This window comes from Gopherus flavomarginatus, chromosome 2 (genome assembly GCF_025201925.1).
Source record: "Gopherus flavomarginatus isolate rGopFla2 chromosome 2, rGopFla2.mat.asm, whole genome shotgun sequence".
In the NCBI taxonomy this organism is placed as follows: Eukaryota; Metazoa; Chordata; order Testudines; family Testudinidae; genus Gopherus; species Gopherus flavomarginatus.
In genome coordinates this window covers 76,762,001-76,786,517 of record NC_066618.1, presented here as the reverse complement: position 1 = coordinate 76,786,517, position 24,517 = coordinate 76,762,001, and the positions used below count along the sequence as shown (strand labels likewise).

The 24,517-nt window shown below is 40.8% G+C and overlaps 1 protein-coding gene across 8 annotated transcripts in view; it reads right to left on the bottom strand.

The window, feature by feature from the left end:
• The window catches only part of RBMS3 (RNA binding motif single stranded interacting protein 3), a 977,979-nt gene that overhangs the window by 87,520 nt on the left and 865,942 nt on the right, over positions 1-24,517 (bottom strand). For all 8 annotated transcript variants that reach the window (XM_050938458.1, XM_050938456.1, XM_050938457.1 and 5 more), the window contains 3 exons: positions 22,205-22,311; positions 9,163-9,209; positions 1,018-1,114 (listed from right to left, as the gene is read on the bottom strand). In XM_050938458.1, coding sequence (XP_050794415.1) covers positions 1,018-1,114; positions 9,163-9,209; positions 22,205-22,311 — 251 coding nt within the window. The remainder of the gene's footprint in view (positions 1-1,017; positions 1,115-9,162; positions 9,210-22,204; positions 22,312-24,517) is intronic.

Below are 24,517 nucleotides of genomic sequence, written 5' to 3'. Positions count from 1 at the left end.
TATGCAGCAATGTTTTGACATCACCTCAGAAAAGCCACAACAAGGATTTCACAATGGAAACTTGATACAGAAAAAGGAGGCCTGGACAATAAAACTATTTTGGGGAGACTGGGAGGAGTTGGTGAGAACAGAAACTCCAAAATACACAATGGGTGGCAGCCTGAAGACAGCTATAAAAACTGTGTTCCCCCAATGTCTTGCTTTGCAGGGTGCTGCTCAAGAGGAATGTGTGTTGTTAATGGAGGTCATTGAGGCAAGTACAGCTGAAAGCAAAAGGTCAAAACATGAAGACGACAAACTAAATGACTAAAAAGGCGCATTCTCTAAAATGTGGCCAATGAAAAGAAGCCATAATGACCAAACATCTCATTAAGCATGACAAGCTTTTGCTAGTGTCAACTGGAAATGAAGCAAAATGCTGAGCTCTTGAAAAAGCGATTGAAATAGGACAAAAGCATGGTGGCATTTATTACTTACTGTAAAGAATCCAGAAAATGCTTGATACCCTACACCAGGGGTTGGCAACCTCTGGCACGCAGCTCACCAAGGTAAGCGCCTTGGAGGGCCAGGCCACTTGTTTACCTGCCGTGTCCGCAGGTTCGGCCGATTGCGGTTCTCACTGGCCATGGTTTGCTGCTCCAGGCCAATGGGGGCTACGGAAAGTGGCGTGGGCTGAGGGATGTGCTGGCCGCAGCTTCCCACCACCCCCATTGGCCTGGAGCGGTGAACTGTGGCCAGTGGGAGCCGCAATCGGCCGAACTTGCGGATGTGGCAGGTAAACAAACTGGCCTGGCCTGCCAGGGTGCTTATCCTGGCGAGCCGCGTGCCAGAGGTTGCTGACCCCTGCCCTACACTAAGTGAAATTTGAGTGCTACTAAAAAAGCCTTGGTTTAAAGCATGAGTAAAGCGTGCAGGCACACACACAATTTTCTGCTGTATACGTTTTGCCTTTGTCCACATCCAAAACATAATCGTCGAGTGGGGGTATATACTGAGATGCATGCAAATCTGACATACCTGATATGTAGAGACAGGGGAAGCAGCAATGAATGGCGTGATAGATGTCTGTGGAATCATGCGGTTTGTTGCAATACTGTACGGTGAGGAATAAAATCTGCAAACAGAAGACAAAAGGAAGATTCTTGAGGCTCTTGATAGCCAGACTCCACTTAACTGATCCACTGCCACCACTGGGCAAAGACAATTATATCTTTTTCTCTCCAAAACAATAATAAAAAAGGATGATGTGGCTCTATGAATTTTGTTGGTTTTCTCCCTCCCCCTCAATTTCACTATCAAGATCATTTGCAGAAGACATCATTTTTTTCTTCTACACCTACAGAAAGCATTAAGAAGCACAGAACTTTGGAAAACTCTCCTTCAGAAATGGAGAAAGCAGCTATTTGAAATGCAAAGGTGGTTGATTTTACAGAGTACAATCTAGTCTAGGAAAGCTTCTTGGACCATATCAAAGACCCTGATATTGATCTAATTTACGCATACGGTAACTATTTTCTCTCAGATCTGAATAGTTCAGTGTTGACGATAATATATTCTATGCATATTCCTTCAGTTTGCTTATTACAGGATAGCTACAGTTACTGGACACACTGGTTAAGATTTTCATATCAGTCTAGAAGAGGAAAATGCATCTCTTCCATTGAAATTATTCCCTAGTTGTATACAGTATAGTTGTAACGGTATCAGACTCAGGATATTAGAGAAACAAGATGGGTGAGGTGATATATTTTATTGGGCCAACATTTGTTAGTGAGAGAGAAGCTTTCCAGCCACACAGAGCTCTTCTTCCGACTTGGGAAAGGTACCCTTAGCATCACAGCTAAATGCAAGGTGGAACAGATTGCTCAGCATAAGTAATTAGCAGATATTCAAGGTAGAGTGGCTGGTTAACACCTCTGCAGTTATAGACAAAAAGAGAGGGTTAGTGGGTTACACATTGTAATAAGTTGTTGTAAATAAGTCATAAATCCAGTGTCTCTGTTCAATACATGATTTTTGGTGTCTAGCAGAGTTATCAATTTAAGTTCCCAGTAGAGGTGATATGTGGGTGGGAGAGCCCCTGCAGATTCCTGTGAGCGCCGAGCTGCCCTTGCAGGGCTTGCTTTACTCAGCCTGCTGGCAGGGGAGCAAGCCAGAAATGTGCCAAGGATTGAGGGGGTCTGGTTTGCTCGTCCCCTGTCTCCGGCAGCCTGGCCCAGGCAGGGAGCAGAGCAGGAGGGCCACCACTTCCTCCCCAACTGGCCTCTCTCGCAGACAGCCGCTGCATTGCAGAGTCAGTGACCTTGAGTGTCCACCCTCAACTGGTGTGAGAAGTGGTTCTGTCCTGTCCCCTTTGCCCCCTACCCAGGGTCGCTGGGGAAGGTGCTGGGAGCAGAGTCCCTCTGTTCAGCCTGAGTTAGGACACCCCTGCTAAAGTATCTGTGAGGATGCCAGAGCTCAGGGGAGACACTGTGGGTCTCCTTGGGCCAGGGCCAGCCACAGTCCCCGCCCAGAGGCACATGCTCCCTGCTCCTATGCTCGCCCCCCACCAGGAGCCGATGGGATTGGCTGCCCTGCCCCAGGGAGGTGGGGCTGGAAGGTTCCTCCCAGAGGCAACGCATGGAGTGGTCACATGCTCCCCCCTTTACATTGTGCTCCCCACTATCAGCAGGCACGAGTCATCTCTGACTTCCAGGCTTGTCTTTTGAAAGTGTTGTGCAGGTTTCCTTCAAGGATGAGAACTGATAGGTCAGACATAGAGTGATCGCTTTGTGAAAAGCATTCACCCACATTTGATGGGTTGTTTTTGTTTTTAACTACTTTTGCTAAGCAATCTATTCTTCCTTGCATTTAGCTGGGATGCTCAGAGTATCTTTCCCAGACTTGAGGAGCTCTGTGTGGCTTGAAAGCTTGTCTCTCTCACCAACAGAAGTTGGTCCAATAAAAGATATTAACCTCACCCACCTTGCCTAGTTTCTAACTCCTCTAGATAGCTCTGGAAATCTCAACCTCTGATTTATTTTATCGTTTTTATTTCTACGTCGAGCACATCACTTGAGGCATGCACTGGGTATAAGTGGTGATAGGATTTTGCAGAGATGCTTTCTGCAGAGGGGTGAATTAGAATGTATTCTTCCTCTTCCTATGACGACATCTCCCCCACACTGAGGAAAGGAAATTAACAGTAGCCTTCCACAAGAGCCATGCAACAAAACAACATTATCTTTTTTTTTTCACACTAGCACACTGATTAACCATCGCTTTGACAAATCAGGATTTAATACTAATCAATCTATTTAATGTAGCAGATTCTGGATGAGGAGTAAAATAAATCACTGAGTCAGGAGAAACAGGTAGGCTGGGAAAAGCAGGCTCCCTCCTTTGAACATTGGAAGAAAATGTCCAAAAAGAGTGGGGGAGAAGAGAAATGAAATTATTTGAAATAGTGAAAACGGATACGATTTTAAAATAGCAAGGGCAGCAGGCTGAACTCTGGAAAAAACATAGGAATAAATTGCCATTTTTAAGAATCTCTATATTGCCTAAGAGTGCTGCCCAGACAGCTGTTTGTAAAATGTCTCCATATAACATTTTGCATGTATCCTATTTATGAGATAATGAAGGAGAAGACAGAAGGAGAAGCAGCATTTTTTGTTACACTGTTGTTCAGCAGGGACCGAACAGACGCTGTTATTTAAAACCAAAGAATTTTTTGAATACATTTACCTGTGACATTAGCACAACGCATATGTTTTCCCTAGTCCTGTTAGAATACTCTGCTGACCACAAGTGATCTGTTCCCAGTGAATGGCTAATCAGATTTCACTTTGGCCATGCTATCTTTTAGCAAATGTACCGAGGCAAGCTGTAGACCATAAATGAAAACGGCAGAATTTACAGGAAACTCCGCAGGGAACTGCACAATAGAAATATAAATAAACCTCACAAGTAAAGAGATACTGTAAAGAGGGAACCCTTTAGAGAAAACAATGCATTTTTGTTCTTACTGTTCTAATCCTGTCCATCAAATATGGAATGTTATTTCACTCTCTAGGAAGTTAAAATACTGCCACTCAAGGTAAGAGTTATCAGGTGGAAGACAGTTGAGGAGAGAAACCACGTCCTATTTGATCCCCTAATGCTGATTCCTTGCTTAAGCCAATAACTCTATAGACAGCTCACCATTTCATTTTCAGCCTAGAGCGGTAGCTATGTGACTATTATATAAGCTTTTGGAATACACACTCGGGTAATGTGAAAAATACATGCCTCTCAACTCCCCATCAATGCTATTTGTCTGTCATGGTCTGGAATGCTATCAAACAGGTATCATTTTAAACAAATTATCCGGGCACTCAGAGACATTCCAGGGCACCACAGAAAAGAAAGGAGAGAATTTTGACAGAACAAACAACTTAATAGGAAAAACAAGCCTACAGTTGTACTGTAATTTTAATGACATTGGGCCATACTCTGCAGTGGAAAGGGGTGGAAAAGCCTCATCCTTCTCAGGGAGAATTCCCTCAGTGAAGGAACTGAGCAAGTCTGCTGCAGAATGTCTTCCAAAACCCCCTCTACAAGTCCAGGTGTAGACGGTATGCTGGGGGCAGAAGCAGGAGCTGGAGGTCATGAGGGCACAGTGGACAATGGCAATGCTCAATGGCATTGCTGCCCAAAGGTAGTCTGGCTTGGGGTGCCATAGATTAGACAGTTCCCTGTTGCAGCAGCCCAGAACTGGGAGGTAATTTAAAGCCACCTTACACAGGGCCGGCTCCAGGCACCAGCATTCCAAGCTGGTGCTTGGGGCGGCAATCTGTAAGGGGCGGCAGTTCCTGTTGTTTTGCCCCCAAGCAGCGCACGGAATGCTGCTGCGGACAGCGGGGGCAGTCCCTGTGCCCTTAGGGTGGCACGCGGGTTTCTGCGGTGGTGGCAATTCGGCAGCAGCTTCTATGTTTAGCTGTCCGCGGCAGCTATAGCTACACATAGAAGCTGCCGCCGAATTGCCACCACTGCAGAAATGCGCCTGCCGCCCTAAGGGCACAGGGACTGCCCATGCCGTCCGCGGAGGCAATTCAGTGCGCTGCTTGGGGCGGCGAAAACAGTAGAGCCAGCCCTGACCTTAGACACCTCTTTCCTTGTGCTGTGAGTAGTGTGCTGTCTCTCCTAGAGGCACCTCACAAACATCCCACCAAAACTCCCTGACACCCATTCACTGATGGAGTCTGAACTTGTGTAACATACATGCTGTGGATTCCAAAGAAAGGGTACGAGTGAAATGTAAAGAGGAGCCTACTCTGACGCACGCATTGCTATACTCTCCTGACAGTTGCTTTTCTTGCTCTGCTTCTCTCTGTGGCCTCTTGGTTTTTGTGGCACCACAAACTTCTTTAGACTTAACTTGAGGAGATGTGAGGTGACAGTTACATGTTGGTGACTGTGAGAATGAATGAATGCATGCATCTAGTGGAATCTAGAAATCTTAGCTGCCAATGTATACACTAGAGGGGGGTGGAGGAGAGAACTGGCAGAAGTGACACCAGCTTTGACTCCTTTTTGGCCCTTCTAGACTCATCACTGAATTTGGTCCCCAAATTCACTGGCATTGGAAAGCCCAGTACTTTACCAGAATTGTAGATTTGGAGGTAATCGACCTATATGTTATGACTTATATATGTGCATTCTCAAAGACTGAGGCTTAGTCTCTCTTTCTGCAGGTGCAATCTGCACACACAAAATCATTTGCAGGTGCAAATCAAAATGACTTGACCCTCCACCTGCAATCAAGTTGCTATAGGTGGACATATCTCCAACTCAAAAGCAACTGCAACAATGCAGGTACAAATTTTGCAGTTGCAAACTGCACCTGCAAAGTGGAGGCTGCTCTTTCATTAAAAAAAAAATGGATCTTTTTTATGTGGATATTATGTGCACAGAGAAACACATTCACACCTTGTTACAGGTAAAAGTCTGCTCTGGGATACATTCACACAGCTCCCATTGCCATAAGAAAAGTTTATAAGGAGAGATTTATAAATCACTTTAATAGAACCGTGTTCACGATAACGGGATATCAGATATCTAGCACACAGGACAAGCAGTGCTCGAAGGAAAGTTTTTGTTGTCTAATAGTTCTCATATTTCACTCCATCAAAAAGCTAGCTAGATTGGGAGATTTGACTCTTTGTAAGACACTGCCAAAAATGTCAATAGGGTACTATCCTATGGGAGAGTGTGCAACCTTTTGCATAGAACGTGCACAATGGCAAGACCTTATTTGCCCAGAAATAAACACCATTTGCTCATGCCTCATGTCCATAGGTAGTACTGAAAAAGTCAGATTCATGAATAGCATTCTGAGGCTAACATAATGTAAGAGTATTACCAAGAATTATCACAGCAGCAAGTTTCCATTGCAACAAGCCACAGAGTCAGCTGTCAGAGATGGAAAACACCTCTGAATATCGATTCCATTGCTCTGCAAATCCATAGTATAGTCCCCCAGCTATCAATATTAAACTGATACAGTATGCTGCAATCTTACACTCAAAACAGGACTAAAACCTCAGCAACATTTTAAATGAGTATGTTTACAATCCACATAGAAGACTTCTGTATTCTCTTGTACAAGTGCATTAAACAACTAATAGTAATATAATGAATTGTAACACTGATAAGGTAGCACTATGTACTTGCTCCCTGAAATAAAATCCAAGTGCCTTTATAAACGCAGTTCAAGAAAGCCTGATTACAAGACAGAAAAGGCAGAGAGAGATTGAGCGAGGAATAGAGCTTCTGCAGCACAGTGTGCCGTGACTGGTACTTCAGATGTTCATCTTGCATTGTTATTGTACACTAAGGGCCTGAGTCTCCACTCCATTACACCAGTTTTATGCTGGTGTAACTCCATTGATTTTAACGGCATTCCATTGGCATAAAAACAGTGTAATGGAATGGAGAATCAAGCCCTATAACTTAGTAGTCTCAAAAGAGAATGATCCATTACTTTGTTGGGGAAACAACTTTGTTTTGTTGTTGTTGAAAACTTCCCTTTTTTTTTTACTTTTGCTATGGACTTTAAAAGAAAATATACAATCATACAGTAATAAAACTGACAGTACACAGTGATTGGACTGAATCCCATTTTTGTCATTAGGAGAACACACAGACTCTCAGTTAGAGTCCAGACTCACTCCTTTCCTTAAGGTTTGGCTCTGTTGAGACCTCAAGAACAATACCATAACATAAAGTTTAGCTCCTCCATGAGCTTTCCAGGGCCACCTCTGTCCTAGCTGCCTCTCTCTAGACAGCCACTTCCACCTTCCTCATATCCTGTGTGGAGTTAAGACTTGCTAACAGGTACAGTTAACCTTCTTAGAGGTTAGTTTTATCAGTAACTCAAATCTCATCCTAGGCTTCCTCCTTGAGATTGGCTGTCCCTAGGTTTTCCCTCCCCTGTCCTAATGATCCTGTTGCCTCTCCCTTGAAAGCCACTCCACCTCTGTTGTAAGCCAGGTGGAGTTAACAAGCCACACCTCTCAAATAAGTTAGCGGGATTTTACCAGCTTTGTGCAGAGCTCCATGGGTCTCATGAATAGGCCTGCTCAATCTTGCTACAAGCACAAGTATAATGTCTTGCTTTTGCAAGTACTGGAGTATGTGCTCAACTTGATGTTCAGACTTTAGCTGCTCATCTCCCATTATTGCTAAAGAATTACACAAGAATACTCACTACCTGAAAAACTGTGCTAAAATACAGTGTGTGATACAGTCCAATATACCTGAACATATTGAATCATATTTGTTCACTTTGCCAGCCAAACATCAAGGTGCTCCCACACTTAAGCAGCACAAATCCCATTAGCTAGTTTTTGATTGCACTTATCCATGACAGCAATGCAACAAAATATATACCATCAAATATGTAAGTATGCATGTGAAAAATGATACAGAATTGCATCCATACGATGGACAGACACTAACAGATGAATTGTGGGGGAGTTAAAAGGAAATCATTGAATCAAGGAGCAGTGATGTTATTAAACTCTGGTGATGTTATTAATGGCAGGTGTAATCAGGTGGTCAGATAGTTAATGATTGAAGTATGCAGGCACATTTCAAAAATTGCACCTTCAGAGTTCAAATCAGGGTTCTGACAAAGCTCCCTTTGGGGTCTTGGATAAGTCACTTTACTGCTCTGCTTTATCATCTTCACCCCCAAAACGAAAATCTACCTCAGAGGGATGTCATTTGTAAAGTTGAGCGAAGTTGAAAAGTATTAATTATCATCGTTCATTTGTTTTCAAATACTTGGAATGTTTGTTTTTAAATATTTGAACTATGCTCTAGGAGATACTGAAAAAACAAACAAGAGTTTCGAATGTTTCATATCTTTTTCCCTTCATGCACAGGAGGTCCACAATGACAGTCGCTCAGGTGCTTGTATGGAATTTAGTGAGGTCACACTTTTAACTGATGGCCATGTAGAAAACAATTATTACAATCAACGTCCCTTTGGTTAAACGGCCACTGTGAAATATTTTAGACCCAAAACACATCCTATTTTAAAACCATCATCATCTGGCTGGAAATTATTAATGGCAGGTATAATCAGGTGGTCAGATAGTTAATGATTAAAGTATGCAGGCAGATTTCAAAAATTGCACCCTCAATTATTTGTCTCAGGAAGTTGTGGGTGAAAAATGAAGGTCAGCATAGTTTGTAAGTCTAGCCTAAATCTCTTTTGCTCAAAAACTAACCTAAGGCTTTGTCTTCAGCCTTTTTGTTCAGGCAATGCTGTGACAGCCATCCAGCTAGCAGAAGGAACTCAGATTAAGTAACAATCTTATTACACAAACCATGCTGGCATTCACAATAATTATTTTAACTAAAATAAAGTGAATAATGGGGAAAAACAGTGTTTGCCAAATGGAGATGGAAACTATTAGGAAAAGAAACTTTTTGTTTAAGTAGATATTACACACAACAGAGAATAAAAACAAAAATGAAAACTATAAAATGTACTTGACAGTGCACATTGACATAGCCATATAAAATGATTATTGGATGAATTTGCTTCTCAATGAGTTTCACTGCAGGAAGAGAAACTGGAAAGAGAGCCCCGCAAATAATTTAAAAAAGGAATGAAAAACATATGTTACTTACCCATTCTGTATAGCAGCTGTTGGATCATAGGTCAAAGCCATGCCAGCCTGCACACAGTTAGGGGAAAAAAACAGATTGTTACTCTAGCTGTAGACAAAATGGCATTAAATATTCTTTTAGAATTCCATTTAACGTGCGTTCAGTTTTGATGTACATTGACTTAGGTCCACAAAGCAAGCTAAAATTTCTCACAGTAGTTTGGAAAGTCTGGTTACCTTCCTTGACAGAGATTTCCCCAGCCTATTGGTTGGGTTAGTATTTTTGCTATCCTCTCCCTACAAACAAACTGTACTCTTAATTACACCAGTATAAATCAATAACTCCACTGTGATCAATGGACTTACTCCACATTTACACTGGTATAATTGAGGGCCAAGTTCTGCTACCTCCCAGTGAGGCAGGTAGTTCATAAATAGACTCAGACCGGGTATGAAAGAGTTAAGCTTAGGAATAGCTACATTTTCTTTCAAAGATCACAACTTCTATGACCAGATCACTTTGTGATTTCTCTGTACTGTCAGCAGCAGTTGTAGATTGTTGTCTGGGACAAGTAACATTGAATCTCTGCAGTCAAGCAGAAAAGCACAATCAAAAAATGTGCTGATTACTTTATGAAATATTTTAGGGAATGGCTGTCTAAAGAATTTGTTGAAGCACTACAACACCGCCTTTCTGCTATCAGTCACTGGGACAAATCCAGACGGTAATTACTACAGGATCAGATGGTGACCTGTGTGGAATGAGCTGGCAATGTCAAAGCAGCTTCTAGCTAACAACTGTCCACATCACCATTAGCAAACATGTCAGAAAAGCCAGGAATAGAACAGAGATGGAGAACGAACTACGCCCCTCACTCATCCAGGTGGTATTTTTGTTCAGGGTTGAGGCAGACTGGCAGGACAGTTTGCGAAGCACAAGCTCCTCATTGTGTTGTGCCACCACTTGAATCTCCAGAGCTGACAACCCACCACCTCTCAGGACTGCTACATTCACTTGGATTTTTTCTTTAAACAGAGGAAATTTATTTTTAAAAAGTTTGTGTGTTTTAAAGTCCTGCCACGAGATGTGAGGCTCTGACATGGGAGAGGGAGGATAAAGGAGGGAGGGCTCCTCAGGCTCAGCTGCCCAGCAGACCTTTTTTAAAAGGATTCCAGGGTGTGGAAGATCTCTATGGAAAAGTGGGCATAAGCGTATGCTGTAATAAGTGTACTGCAGGTTCCACACTGCTGACAGGGCAAAGGGCATTGCCAGGTCTTATCTACCTAAATATTTACAAGTAACAACCACTGTTACTATCTGAGCACCTGCCCCATCCCAGATGGCTCTTCACAGGGATCAGGAAAGGGGGATGGTGCATAGGCTTAATAAGCCTGAGCCTGGTCCTGCTTCTGTAGAGGCAGGGGATGATCCATGCAGGACTGTGGTGTCAACAGGGTACAGAATGGTTGTCTAGAGACTGTTTTCTGAAACAGTAAGTTAACACAGCAGCAGCACCTCTGTGACTGGCTGTTTTTTCAGAAACAAAAAAGCATTTATTTTAAAAGAAAACTTCGAATTCCGAGCATCATACTGTTCCGCTAACATGGCACTATGCAATCTGGAAAGAGTTTTTCTTCACTCACGATTATAATCAGTCCCTGATGTTGGGGCACGTTTTTGTTTTGTTTTGTTCATTGAAAACATCGTTGTTTCAATGAGATATATACAAGTTATGTGGAAGCTGTCCCAGGAGACTAAACCCATGAATATGTGGCTAATATTTTTAAATAAGTGTGATGTTTATTTATTTTTTTCACTTGAATCACAGCAAAAAATGGCAGAAGAATAGTTCTTCAAACTTAATTTTAAAAAAACCCATAGTTTGGTTGAGTCCTAAAACTGAAAAATTCAGCATAAAAAATGGAAATAACCTAGAAAATTGTGAGCATCCAAAATAGCGGCAACTATTAACAAACTTAACTTTAAGTACTACTACCAGCAAAAACTCTGTGTGTGTGTGTGTATGTGTGTGTGTGCGCGCGCATACAAGTCCATCTGTCTGTCTAGAATATAAAATAATCATTATTTGGAATCCCTAAATCTATAAACGTAACAAAATATATGATGGTAGAGACATAACAGACGTTTCGTCATGTGTTCAGCATGATCCGCTTAACTCACTCATTGCTTCTCCATTCCTTTACACCATTCCATTCCTTTCTGCTTTCTCTGTGTATGGTATTGTTTGTAATAGTCACATTACCCGGTTCTGGAAAGTTTTCCCAGAACACTGCCAATAACACTTGTATACCAAATGTATTTTGCCTCTGATACATCTTAGAAACTTTTTTTTACAGTTATAAAATTTGTTATTAGTGCTACTTTTTAATATCCCACTACTAGTAAAGACAACTTAATTAGCATGTTCAAGCCCTGGAGGCACAGAAAAAATAGTTCTAACAGATTTTTAAACCTCTAAAAATAACTTAAGGGGGTTTCCATAAATCATGGTGTTTTGAAACTTTAATATTCTGTGCCACCCCTGTTCAAGCCTGCAAACAAATGCTATAAGCCCTTGGAAAGGAGGGATCCCAAAGGGTAAGGCAGGGGTTGTTAGATTTGATGGTCATGACATATACAACCTTAAAACTATTTTTGGATCAGAAATTAATATTGTACCTCCAACACCCTGGATCAATGCAATTTGGAGATAAATGTCCAGTATGGGTGAAAAAAGGAGGAAATACAAAAATGAATAAATATAAAGAAAAGCCTGTTTGCCAGTTTCTTGGAAGTTAGAGATGTTAACAACAGTTTCATTAGAGACTGATTGGCGAAAAGAGAGCACCTGAGGCAGGCAAAAGTTCATTTATTATATAGTTACAGGAATTTTCCCCAGGGATATTTAAACACATTTTTATGGGTCAGATCTTCAGTTAGTGCAAACTGGCATAACTTCATGGATCAATCGATCTATCTATCTACCCACACATCTACCCGCCCCACCACACACACACACTCCCTTGCATATATGTTACCATCACATTCCCAGCTTTTATCTGTACTACAGATAAGGATTACTGTGAACATTATCTGCTTGAAAAGCAAAAATGTAAAAAGTCAGATTCTGATACCCTTACTCCAGACTGAAGAGTACAGGGCTTACTTGTGCAGTAAGGGGATCAACACAGGACCCAAAAATTTTAATGGTGACCACTATACATTTTACTATTACATTTGCCATTAAATGAAAGCTTCATATTAGAGAGCCAGACAAGACAAATACGTGTTGCAGTGATATATTTTGCTAGTAATATACACCTAACACAATATCTCTAACATTCTGCACCTCTGAATAGTTTCAAACAGCTGCCATTTCAAACAGCTGCAAAACAGAGAATTGTTTACTTCTTTCCCAGCAAATTGTGTAATTCTTCCCTACAAAATTGCACTGGCCTGAGGCCCAAGAGAGCCAATATTCATCTTGCACCACTGACAGGTTTACAGTCTGAAGTTTCATGACTCATCAGGGCTAGAAACTGATGAGTAACTATAGCCTATGTGAAAAACATCCATTGTTTTCTCCATAATACAATAACCAGAATATTAAAAACACTAGATAAATTATAAGAGGGATAGCATCAGCCTTCCATCCAGTGACGATGAACATTGCTGGAAGGATGTTCTTGAGAACAAAGAGATGAAAGCCACATAATTCATGCCTCTGTGTTTTCCAGTTCCTCGGCTGTGAAAAGTAGTGAATACTGTCTTCCAAGTTTTTTCATCCATCACTATTACTTATGTTGCAGTGAGGGGATAGTGTCTCCTTCATTCTATGAGTAGTGGTACTAATGATGAAATACTAGCTGAAACCCCAGACCATTATTTATCAGGTAATTTTTTGGTTACTGAATATTTGGACCACAGATTTTCAACACCAGATAGGCCTGATGGTGGGACCATACTTTGGTGTTCACTGATCTTTTTGGTGACTGTGTACTTTTGGGTACCCAGAATTTCAATATCTAACCAGTTCAAAAATTAAATTAAAATCAAAGGGTAGCATTGGCAATTATTATTGTTATTAATAATAAACAAACAACTTTCTGGGTGACTAGAGAATGAGTAGGCTTAGGATATCACAAACTCCACAGAAGTGAAAGCAGATTCACTGATGGGGAAGTGATTTTTTATTTAGTCTGTTTAAATCTCTGTTTGTTTTTCCTTAACAACTTTTGAATTCAAATGCCTCATGAACAGTTGGAAGAAAGGCCATTATGTTAAAGATTCAACATCTCCTCCTCTTCCCTTCAGGGCTAACTCACATTGCTGGCTCTTCCAGTGAAGACCTCCATTGAAACAGTGAAGACAAAACTTAACATTTAGAAGGTAAAAAGTAGGAAAAAAAACAACAAAAACAATCTAAGAATTCACTACACCTAGTAATTTTGCAGATGACTAGTCTATTAGGGTGGCAGTGCACCCAGTTTTCCACTTGAATGCTCGGTCAAAAAGGGATCCTGGTGGTTCTGGTCAGCACTGCTGACCGGGCTGTTAAACGTCCGGCCGGCAGCGCAGCAGGGCTAAAGCAGGCTCCCTGCCTGCCCTGGCTCTGCGCAGCTCCCCAGAAGCGGCTGGCATGTCCAGCCCCTAAGTACAGGGGCGATCTGGGAAGCTCTGCATGCTGCCCCCGCTCCCAGCGCCGGCTCCGCAGCTCTCATTGTCTGGGAACCACAGCCAAAGGGAGCTGCGGGGGCACTGCCTTCTGGGTGTGGGCAGCATGCAGAGCCCCTGGGTCTCTCCGCCTAGGGGCCAGACATACCGGTTGCTTCCAGGAGCAGCATGGAGCCAGAGAGCCTACCTTAGCGCCGCTGCACCACAGACCAGGAGCTATCTGAGGTAAGTGCTGCCCAGTCACAGCCCACATCCCAAAGCCCCTGCCCCACTTTGGAACCCATCCTGCACCCTAACTCCCTCCTCCCTCCCAGACCTCGCATCCCCACCCGCACCTGAATCTCTTGCCCCAGGTTGGAACCCCTTTCCGCACCCAAACTCCCTCCCAGAGCCTGCACCCCACACGCCCTCCTGCATTTCAACCCCCTTCCCCAGCCCTGAGCCCCCTCCTGCACCCCAACCCCCTACCTCAGCCTGAGCCCTGTCCTGGAACCTATACCCCCTCCCACATCTAAACTCCCTCCTGGAGCCCACACCCCACACCCCCTCCTGCACTTCAACTCCCTTCCTCAGCTCTGAGCCTCCTCCTGCACCCTAACCCCCTACCTCAGCCCTGAGCCCTGTCCTGGAACCTGCACCCCCTCCCACATCTAAACTCCCTCCCAGAGCCCACACCCTCTCCCACAAATCATTTTTTAAATCTTCAGTTCATCTTTATTTTTTTTTTGTGGTTGATAACTAGCTATTCCCTAAATAAATATTCTCTCTTCCACATATATAGCTGTCAAAGGATAATTTGAAAAGTTTAGATCAGTGACTATTAAAGGCACAAGGAACACCAGCTCTATGAAAACTAACTAGTTTTGATCCATGGACATGAATCATGAAAAAATATACTCTAATTTTCACTAACTTCACTCTCATTTTCACTACAATGAATTGTGAAGCTTCAAAGGTATTCAAGGAAATAGATATTTGCAATTTTGCAAGTTTTCAAAGAATGACATTTTCAATATTTTGATAATATAGTTTTCTAATTACTGACCCCAGAAGATGAACAGATTCTAATAAAACTACTCACTCTGCATCTTTCTTCAAACTTAAAATCCTTCCTTGAAAAACACACAGGAAATAATAGAAAATTTGGCATGTCCCTTGAGGGCAGGGGTTGGTTTAGAAAGGAAGAAACTTGAAAACCCTCATTCAACATTTTACTTTGCTTAATTCCACTGGCAAAAAAATTGTGCTCAGCCTTTTTTCTCTTTGTTATGATTTAAACAGAAATGAGTAAGTTTCCCTCATTAAAAAGACCCTCATTTGCATTGTGTATGTAAATTGTAATTTGTGAATCACACGACGAAATGATTATGTTGTGGAATAATTAGTCAAAAAACCGCACATCTCAAAACCTGTGAAATAAGCCAGATTTATTTTTTCTCTGCAGACTGTTTCTGAACTCTAACAGCAAGGGCTATATTCTGAACAATATTTTCCTTACACAAACACAAAAAAAGAACAATGCATGGTAAGGTCTAGCAATTAAATTCTGTGAAATATCCTACATTTGCAGATTTCAAGGCCAGAAGGGACCATTGTAATCATCCAGTCTGTATAACACAGGCCATAGAACTCCCCTTCAAATAATTCTGAGAACATAATTTTTTTAGGAAAACATCCCATCTTAATTTAAAAATGTTCAGTGATGGAGAATCCACCACAAGCCTTGGTAAACTGTTTTAGTGGTTAATTACTCACAGTTAAAAATGTACACCTTATTTCCAGTCTTATTTGTCTAGCTTCAGCTTCCAGCCATTGAATCATGTTATGCCTTTCTCTATTAGACTGAAGAACCCATTATTAAATGTTTGTTCTCCATGGAGATACTTACAGACTGTAATCAGGCCACACCTTGATATTCTCCTTGTTAAGATATATAGACTGAGCTCCTTGAGTCTGTGACTATAAGGCATGTTTTCTAATCCTTCAGTCATTCTTATGGTTCTTCTCCAAACTCTCGCCAATTAATCAACATACTTTTTGGGTTGTGGGAACCAGAACTGAACCCAGTTTTCCAGCAGTTTTCGCACCAGTTCCAAATATAGAGGCACTCTTACTAGAGATTCCCCTGTTTGTGCATTCCAGGATCATGCTAGGTTTTGCTGGCCACAGCATCATACTGGGTTCTCATTTTCAGCTGATTATCCACCATGACCCCAAATGTTTCTATAAAAAGTTATACTCTCATATTGTTACCTCTGAGACTGAATTTTCAGTTACAAACTGCCTCCCCATACTATATAGATCTATCTATCTCTGCATGTGCAAATCTATGGTGACATCTACATCTATCTACTTATCTATATACACACACACACCAAAGGCTACTTGTGTGAGTGTGTGTGTGTGTGTATCTATATCTATCTGTATAACTATATATTTTATAGATACTCAGATGCCCTGTGCCTCACTAGATCTGGATCCTCCACTCTCCACCCCACCATCTCTCCCATTGGCATGGATCCATTGGGTTCTCCAGAGGGCAGCTGCTCTATGTCAGTGGTTCTCAACCAGAGGTACACATACCCCTGGAGGTAATTAGAGGTCTTCCAGGGGCTACATGAACTCTTCTAGATATTTGCCAATTTTTCAACAGGCTATATAAAAAGCACTAGTGAAATCAGTACAAACTAAAATTGTATACAGACAATGACTTGTGTATACTGCTCTATATACTATACACTGAAATGTAAGTACAATATTTATATTCCAAATGGTTTTAAAAAATAAAACTAAAGTGTAGATGTGACAACTTTGAAATATACAGCAGTATACAAAAGAAACAGGACATTTCCCAGTGATGCATGCTGGGAGACACTCATTTTAATATACATGTGCTCCCTGTGCAGCTTTAAGAATTGTGAAGAAACAGTTGGCATATGTCAGAGGTCAAAATATCTTTTTTTAAAGTCAAATCAGAAAAGAGGAAAAGTAGTGATTGGTGAACTTCAAAGCGTTCAGAAGTTCAGCGGAGAGCTTTAGCCAAACAATCTGAAACTCTACTAAGCCTTCAAAACCGGACTGGAAATCTAACTAGAAAGCTAAATACCTTGTCTTGTGGTATTTGGTCACTTTCTTTTGCTTTTAGCCAGGAAATGCTGAGATTAGCAAAAATGAAAAATAAGGGCCATATCATACTTCTCAGATACTCGCAGATCTGTACAATAGAGTGCACTTGTCTCAGCAAAAAGGACCAAACCTCATGGACTGCATGCAGGTCTAGAAACATGCATGGAGATAGCTGGGTGGGATTTGGAACCCCACCTTGCAAAGAATGTGCCTAGGTGTTAATACAGCGATAGACTATGGTAATGTCTGCACTATGGAACAGGCTCTTCATGGCGAGTGGGGAAGGCTTTCAGAGGCTGTCATGAGTAGGTGAGTTCTCGGAAGTAGAGATCCAATGAAACGAAGCTGTCAGGGAGCACAGGAGGACTGGCGGCCTCAGATTCAGCAAAGAGGCAGATAAGTGAATTGACCCGTGTCTCAGGCTGCTGCCTGAGATCCAAGGGAATTATTTTAAAATTGCAGGGCTTCGTGACTAGACCTCTTACTTTTGTTTTTGCATGGGGCAAGCTCTGCCCCAGTGAAAGATTTTAGAAGAAACCCCATGAGGGTAGAACCTCGGGGAGTTTTCCTACCCCCACGAGAGACTCCCATGGCATTTTCTACAGGAAGGAAACTGGAGGCTTGAATTTCTGGACTGAGCAAACTTTTGGTTTGAATTTTGAATAAAGTTTCAGGTCAGTTCTTATTTTATTCAAATTGAGCCATTTATTTTGAATCAATTTTAACTGTCTTTTATAGACCTGAATCCAATGATAGTGAAATCATGTGTGCTGAGATTTTCAAAAGCACTTATGTGCATTAGGAACTCATCTCCCTGTGACATTAAATGGGATTTGGGCACTCAACTCATTTAGGCATTTTTGAAAATGCCTGACTCTTGTGTTCCTGTGGAAGATTTAAAACACTACTCATTAAATCAGAGATGTGTTTTCCCCTGCCTTCTGTTGCTATGTGTTCCTAGTCCTCTCCTTAGAGGTACAATTCTTCTTTTTGTTAATTTAAGCTCTTACTGAAATAATGCATACAAAATAGTTCTAATGCCTAACATACATGTACTCTAAAACATAAGAAATGCCTTTGGGCATATGGGCTTAATATGTTTGTAGTACTGTGTGTCTGGACAGGTTCTGGAAATTATCTACCAAAGATGAGAATTTTTTATATAACAATTGTCTAGATGTAAAATGCATCATTCCTACAAACACACTTAGGATTAGGGAGCACAGCTGAGTGCCACTTGTCTCCTGCAAAGCACAAAAAGAAATCTATGTCTGAGTTATAAATGTGTCCGGCACAGAACTACTCATCGTTCCTAAATTCCTGCTGCTGGTAGAGAAAGGAAGGCTGGTACCAGGATCAGCAACTTTGACTGTCCTCTGATATTGACTTTACAACACGGCAGGGGGGATCTCAGTCTCCCAAATGACCTATGTAAATTTTTCTTTCTAAATTGCAGTCTAGCACTGAGGAGAACTGTAATGAATGGAAGATCAAAACAAAAAGACAGTTCAAAGAAACTCTTCAGTACAGCTGTGATTTAAAATAAATAAATAAATAAATACATGTTTATTTCTTTTCTTGAGAATTTTCCACAAATAGATAATCTTGGCTAAAAGCAAAACATCACTTTGTTAATCTACTGGCTGTTCACAAAGCCAGTATAACCACAGATAACAGGAGCAGCTATCAGTGTAAAGAAAAACAAGCAATGAAAGAATTAGCATTGGAAATTCAAATAATTTGCTACACACGTCTGGCCAAATTCAGATTTGATGGAGGTATATGGAATTCTGACTTCACTGGAGACATCTCTGCTCAATAAACTCTGATTTTCATGGGATTAACCTAATGGATGGTAAGTTTGTAAGAAAAATAATAAATACATATTTAAATTCCCATAAAATCTCCCAGACACATTTAAGTGATTTGTCCATCATGATTAGAAATCCATTGAAATAAAAGCAAATGTTACACAGCCATAATTAATATGTTTCTTCTTTCTCTCACCCTCCTTTTAGTGCCGTACTGCCAGGAATGTTTTCAAACCAGAGGGCCTGATTCCCTTCTCCTGAATCAGATGCAACTATACCACAATCAGTGAAGTTACGCTGGTGCAGAACTCGTGTGAACAAGATGAGAATCAGGCCAGAATCTCACCAAGAATATTTCAGATATTTTTGAATTTCACTGTACATGCTTAAACTTCATCTGCAAACAAGGCCCTAATAACCTCAGTCTTCACGTTCGTTAGTCATTGTCAAATCATTCAACACGATGAATCTTTTCAAATGCTTCAAACTTAGGGGAGAGCTAGGAGATCAGAAAGTACTAAGTGAATGTCTTCTATTCTTCATTGCGTTTAACTTGACTTTTTGAGAAACTATCCTAATAATAAGAACTAAACCAAAAGTGTTCTGAAGAAATTCCATAGGGCTCTGTAGAAATTACTATAAAACCTAGAGGGCCAGCTGCATGCAAACTCAACAGAGCACAATTTAAAGCTGTACCTTTGAGCTCCCTTGATTCTGATGCTTCTGTCTTCCCTGCCCTGCACTGGACTAGAGAAGCTCTAACTTTATGGTGCAATGCAATGGCCACAAGGGGCTGAAAATGCAGGTGAGATCAGTGTGCCATAGTGGTGGTGTCCTGAATTACCTCCCCTTTTTCCATAAAGGAAAGCTACAGATCTGAGAATAGAATGGACAGAAAGATAACAATGCAGTGATTTGTTCTTCTTCACTAAATCCCTTGCATTTTCCACCCTACATCAAAGTATTGTGCACAGCTGCCTGTTTCTACTTTGCATACTCAAACTTGAGGCCTTTGACAAAAGTGCTGGTGTCATTTCTCTGGAGTCTGTTCTCCTAAACAATAACCCTCATCTGCATTCAGTATTAATGATGATCCAACCTCAGAGGTATCAGAGATGCAGTTCACATAAGCACCAAGCATTCAAACATGTATTTGAATCATTGCCAAATATATTTTGGTCTGGAAATCAAATCTCACAAGATGTGGCCAGGTTGGAAATATCAAGGGAGTATCACTGAGATGGTATTTCAGTACTTTTGTTCTTTAGTGGAACCAAGAAAAGCAGAGGTGCAGGAAAGGTTTTAATATTCCACCCCTAATCAAAAATAGGACACCTGTTCTCTGGATAATTATTCCTTATTATTTCCTGTTCTGTTTGCTTAAAAAATGATAGTTGTAATAAATATTATTACAAAAGGTATTCAATGTGAGGCTCACAGCATGTAAAACAATTGAACAATGTGTCTTGCTTGCAGGCACAGTATAAAGAGCTAGAAAAATTCCATTACATTTCGAACAATAACATTAACTGCACAAAAGGATTTTGCCTAGCAACTGTGAAAAATATATGAACACGTCAAAAATATAAAGTAAACGGCTGACTTCCACTAAAAGATTAAATGCATTATTGTCTCAATTACTTCAGCTAGCAGCCCCTAAAAAGATAGTAAAGGTCATTAACGTCTGCCGAGGACATTTCTATCTGGAAATATTCCTACTTTCATTTCTTTATTGTCTTTCCAAGTTTGTTTTGCATCTGTGTAGAGGTAACCTAATGGCATCTTTTGAGTGACCCTAGCTTTGTATTATAGAATAGTAGTAAGAACTGCTGTCTTTGGATACTTTTTTAAGCTAACGATTATTAACATATTAAAGAAATCCTGCTTGTAAGTCATGAGTGTAACGTTGTCCTTAACTTGTCCTGTCGTGTCTAACTATTAGAGCATATATGGGATGTATCATACACTGATATGAAGTAGGCACAATGGTGGCATGTCAATTTTCATTTTACTTTCTCTTGCTGTTTATTGATTGGAACTCAAGGAAGTGTAGAACAGTTGACATGATAAGTTAGAATGGCATCTATTGCATAAATATGAATACAGGCTGTTTAAAATACGAATTGTTGGCCTAATAGAAATAGCGCCTACCACATAAACCAGTCTCTAGAGACTTTTATGGGATGGTCAAAACCTTCTTGGCACTCCTTAGTCTGTAGATTCTTAACACGATAAACCATTATGTCTCCAAAGGAGACATCTCAGTTTTTTGGATCAGTGGCAAAACAGACTGTAATGACCCCTTTGAGGTTATTTCAGTCTGTCATGTCAATATGGTTGCCAGGCTGGTGCTCTAAGCCTGCAAGCTAAAAATACTTTTAGGAATTTTTGTTTGATCAGTGTACAGTAGCCTCCATGTTAAAGTAAGCAACTCGTTGATTGCTTTCAAGATGCCTTAGGAGCTCACTTATGGTGCTTCATGGACCAATGGTCTGAACTTTATGGACTAGTGGTCTGCAAAGTATCAGCTAACCAAATCAAGCTGGAGTCTAGTTAGAACACAACAACCTGTCTGAAACCACTAACCACCTTTGGAAGTTATAAACGGCCAAACTCACACTCACACTCTCTCTCTTGTAAATTTAATATGTGAACCACTAAAAAAACGCTTGAACTCATGTATTCCACATTTCAGCAGGGAGTAAAACTTTTTAACATCCCAATGATAAACCCTAGAAAGGGAGTGGGTGGGTGAGAGGTCTTTAGGCATGGAAATATTACAGGAACTTCACTCTAGCAGCTATACCAATACCCAAGATTGTACTACAATCAGATTTTCTTCACTGATTCAAATGGCTTCATCCCATAACAACATTCAAGAGGAATAAACAAACACTTGAATGGTCAAACAAATGCCATTCTTATTTGGTACACCAATGTAGTTGCTTTGGGTACATGTGCGTGAAAAAAGAGTTCCAATTTGTTGAACATTTACAGCAATGAACGGAAGCAACTGTTAAATTATCATATCCCCATACCAGTTTCCATTATGGGTAACTTCCTTGTCTGTCAACTGAAGAAAGAGCCCAAACTCAGACCTGCTGTGAATGAATGGAACCGTCTTTCATTTGATATGAATTGCGTGCAAGTGTATTTTTCAGTTTGTATAAGCAATACATCCTCCATGCTTGACCTTAAAAAAAAAGCACCATGAAGACTGGAAAGGTGTATTAACCTCCCACACAGCGAGCTCTCTGTCTGTTCCCAGACTTGAACACCTCTCCATTCTGTAACTTTACACAGTAACATAAAAGTTTTGTTCTCTCTCTCTCTCTCTCTTTTTTTGAAGCCATTTTGTTTTGCATGGAACCTGATTTTATCAAGGCCCTGAAAGCCAGACCCATAGGCTCTCCTCCCAAATGGATGAATAATGATTGCTGAGTGCCACTCACCTCTCCATCTCTTGGCCACGGCCTTCCGTTCTGAGTGTATTTGCTTTGATTCTGTCGCTTCTTTTGCCCTCCGTCAGCAAATTTGCACAGCAAAGGCTCAGTGGGGGCTGCAAAGACAAGAAACCCAGTCTATATTAGCAACCCCCCAAACAAAGTAATTATACTAGCAACAGTAATGCTTTGTAATACTGGTCTTTTGAAGTAAAATCTTGCCTTCTGCAGATATATTTTGCATCTTTTAGCCTTGGCTCCACTAGCAGCTGTTCTTACTAACTAAGCTTAAAAAAAATACTGGCAGACCTTAAAAGACTATAACAAATATTGTTGAAAAAATAATCAGCCTACACAGAATGTTAAGTCAATGCTATAGTGGAATAGTAGAGTCAGGCATTTATTTCTTTTATGTTAGACATTTGTGTGAGGATAATCATGGCTTTATTAAAGCAGCTCTATGTTTTTAATATAGAAACTTTGCAAGAATCTTTTTTGGGAATAAGTGTTCTCATGATTTCTGTGTTTTTCAGCACCCAGGGCTTAAAAATATGCATAAATAAAATAAATACAATAAAAGAAAAGAAAACTTTTGCCAAACACAGTCCAATTACGTTTTTTCCCCTATAACTCCTTCCAGTTTAAGAGAGGTGCCTCCTTACCTGATGTGCCTTCTTACCTCCCCAACTGAGATCTGTTCTCTGAGACTACAATAGTCATCAAGGCTAGTGTGCTGCTGAACTATGAAAACTCAAAAAGCTACAGACCAGAAAATGGAACTCATAATAGAATCCCCAGTGAAGAAATTAACACAAACAACATAGGAACAACCGGAAGGGAACTTTGTGTCTTGGTACCTTCTCCTAACCAGCTTTAGCAATAGGCTTTTAAATGTTATTCAGACAATGCTACAAATTAGGGTTGCCAACTTTTGAATCGCACAAAACCAAACACCCCTGTCCTACCCTCTTCCTCGCCCCTTCCCTGAGGCCCCGCCCCAGCTCACTCCATCCCCCCTCCCTCTGTTGCTTGCTCTCCCCACTCTTGCCAACTTTCACTGGGCTGGGACATGCATCAATATTTGTACCAAACCTCAAAGGGTTTGATTCTAATATGCCTCAAAACAATGCTTCTCATCTGAATCTTGTTGGAACTGTCTGAATCTCTTGGGTCTGCAGATTTGGAAGGGAAAACTTATGAGAAGTGAGCTTTTTGCAGTACTTCCAATTTTCCAGATCCTGGTAGGGTGGAAACTCCACAAGAATAGACATTCTTACAGTATTACAACACCTCCACTTATTACTGCCACCTGGAAGTGCAGAGATACCAAAAAAAAAGGGGGAGTGGGTGGGAAGATTAACCAATTTTTGTACTTAAAAAGGTGTTATTTATTTTAAATGTCCAGGAAGTTCTTATAATATTTGAACAGCTCATCCATGCTTAGTAACAGGTAGATCAAAATGGCTCACAGATATCAATCTCAGGTATAAATTGACCTCATTTGAAAACTGTAACAAAGCAATAGTACAAACAGAGGCTCCAACATTAGAACCACACTGTGTCAGTGGAATGGGATCCCTTTGGCTACATCTGAAGCTTGAATTGCTTTGTTTTCTTTCAAGTGCCCATTTTACCAGCGCAGTAATTTCCAGGATCACTTGAAAATTGAACTGCAGGAAACAATCTTAGTATTGGCAGGAAGATGGACTAGATGACCTCAAAAGCCTTTTCACACTTCTGACTGCTATTATTGTATCAGATTTTAGTACAGGCAATGCTCAGCCAGCCATTTTAAATTTAAAATAATGAAAGTTTAAAAGCCTCAAGGTGGCTGTGGGGATTCTCTCTGCAGATGGCTAGCTTCCAAGGGCCTGATTACCCCTCACTTACACCAATTTTACAGTGATCTATCACCAATGATTTCAGTGCAGTCCCTCATAATTTACTTTGGTGTAACTGAGAGGAGAATGCTAAGATAGCACTGGAGAAAAATTTATTGGAGTCACTTCTGAAGCTTCAAAAGCTGTTTATTTTAAGATTATATATCAATCACTAGAAAAAGCATTACATAGCAAATTCATGTGTTGCGTACATACATACACTACAACTACCAGCTAACTACATGTAGGTGGCATCAGCACATGCACGTTTAGGTAGTACATTACAACCTGGTATAGAAAGGTTGGAGATGATGTGGTTTATTACATCTCCTTTTCTGTATACTAGTACACCACAAATGGGAGGCTGTTGCAATTTCTGGCTTTCCAGATATCCATCAATACCATTTTACAGCCTTGTAGTTGTTAACATGGACCTGTCTAA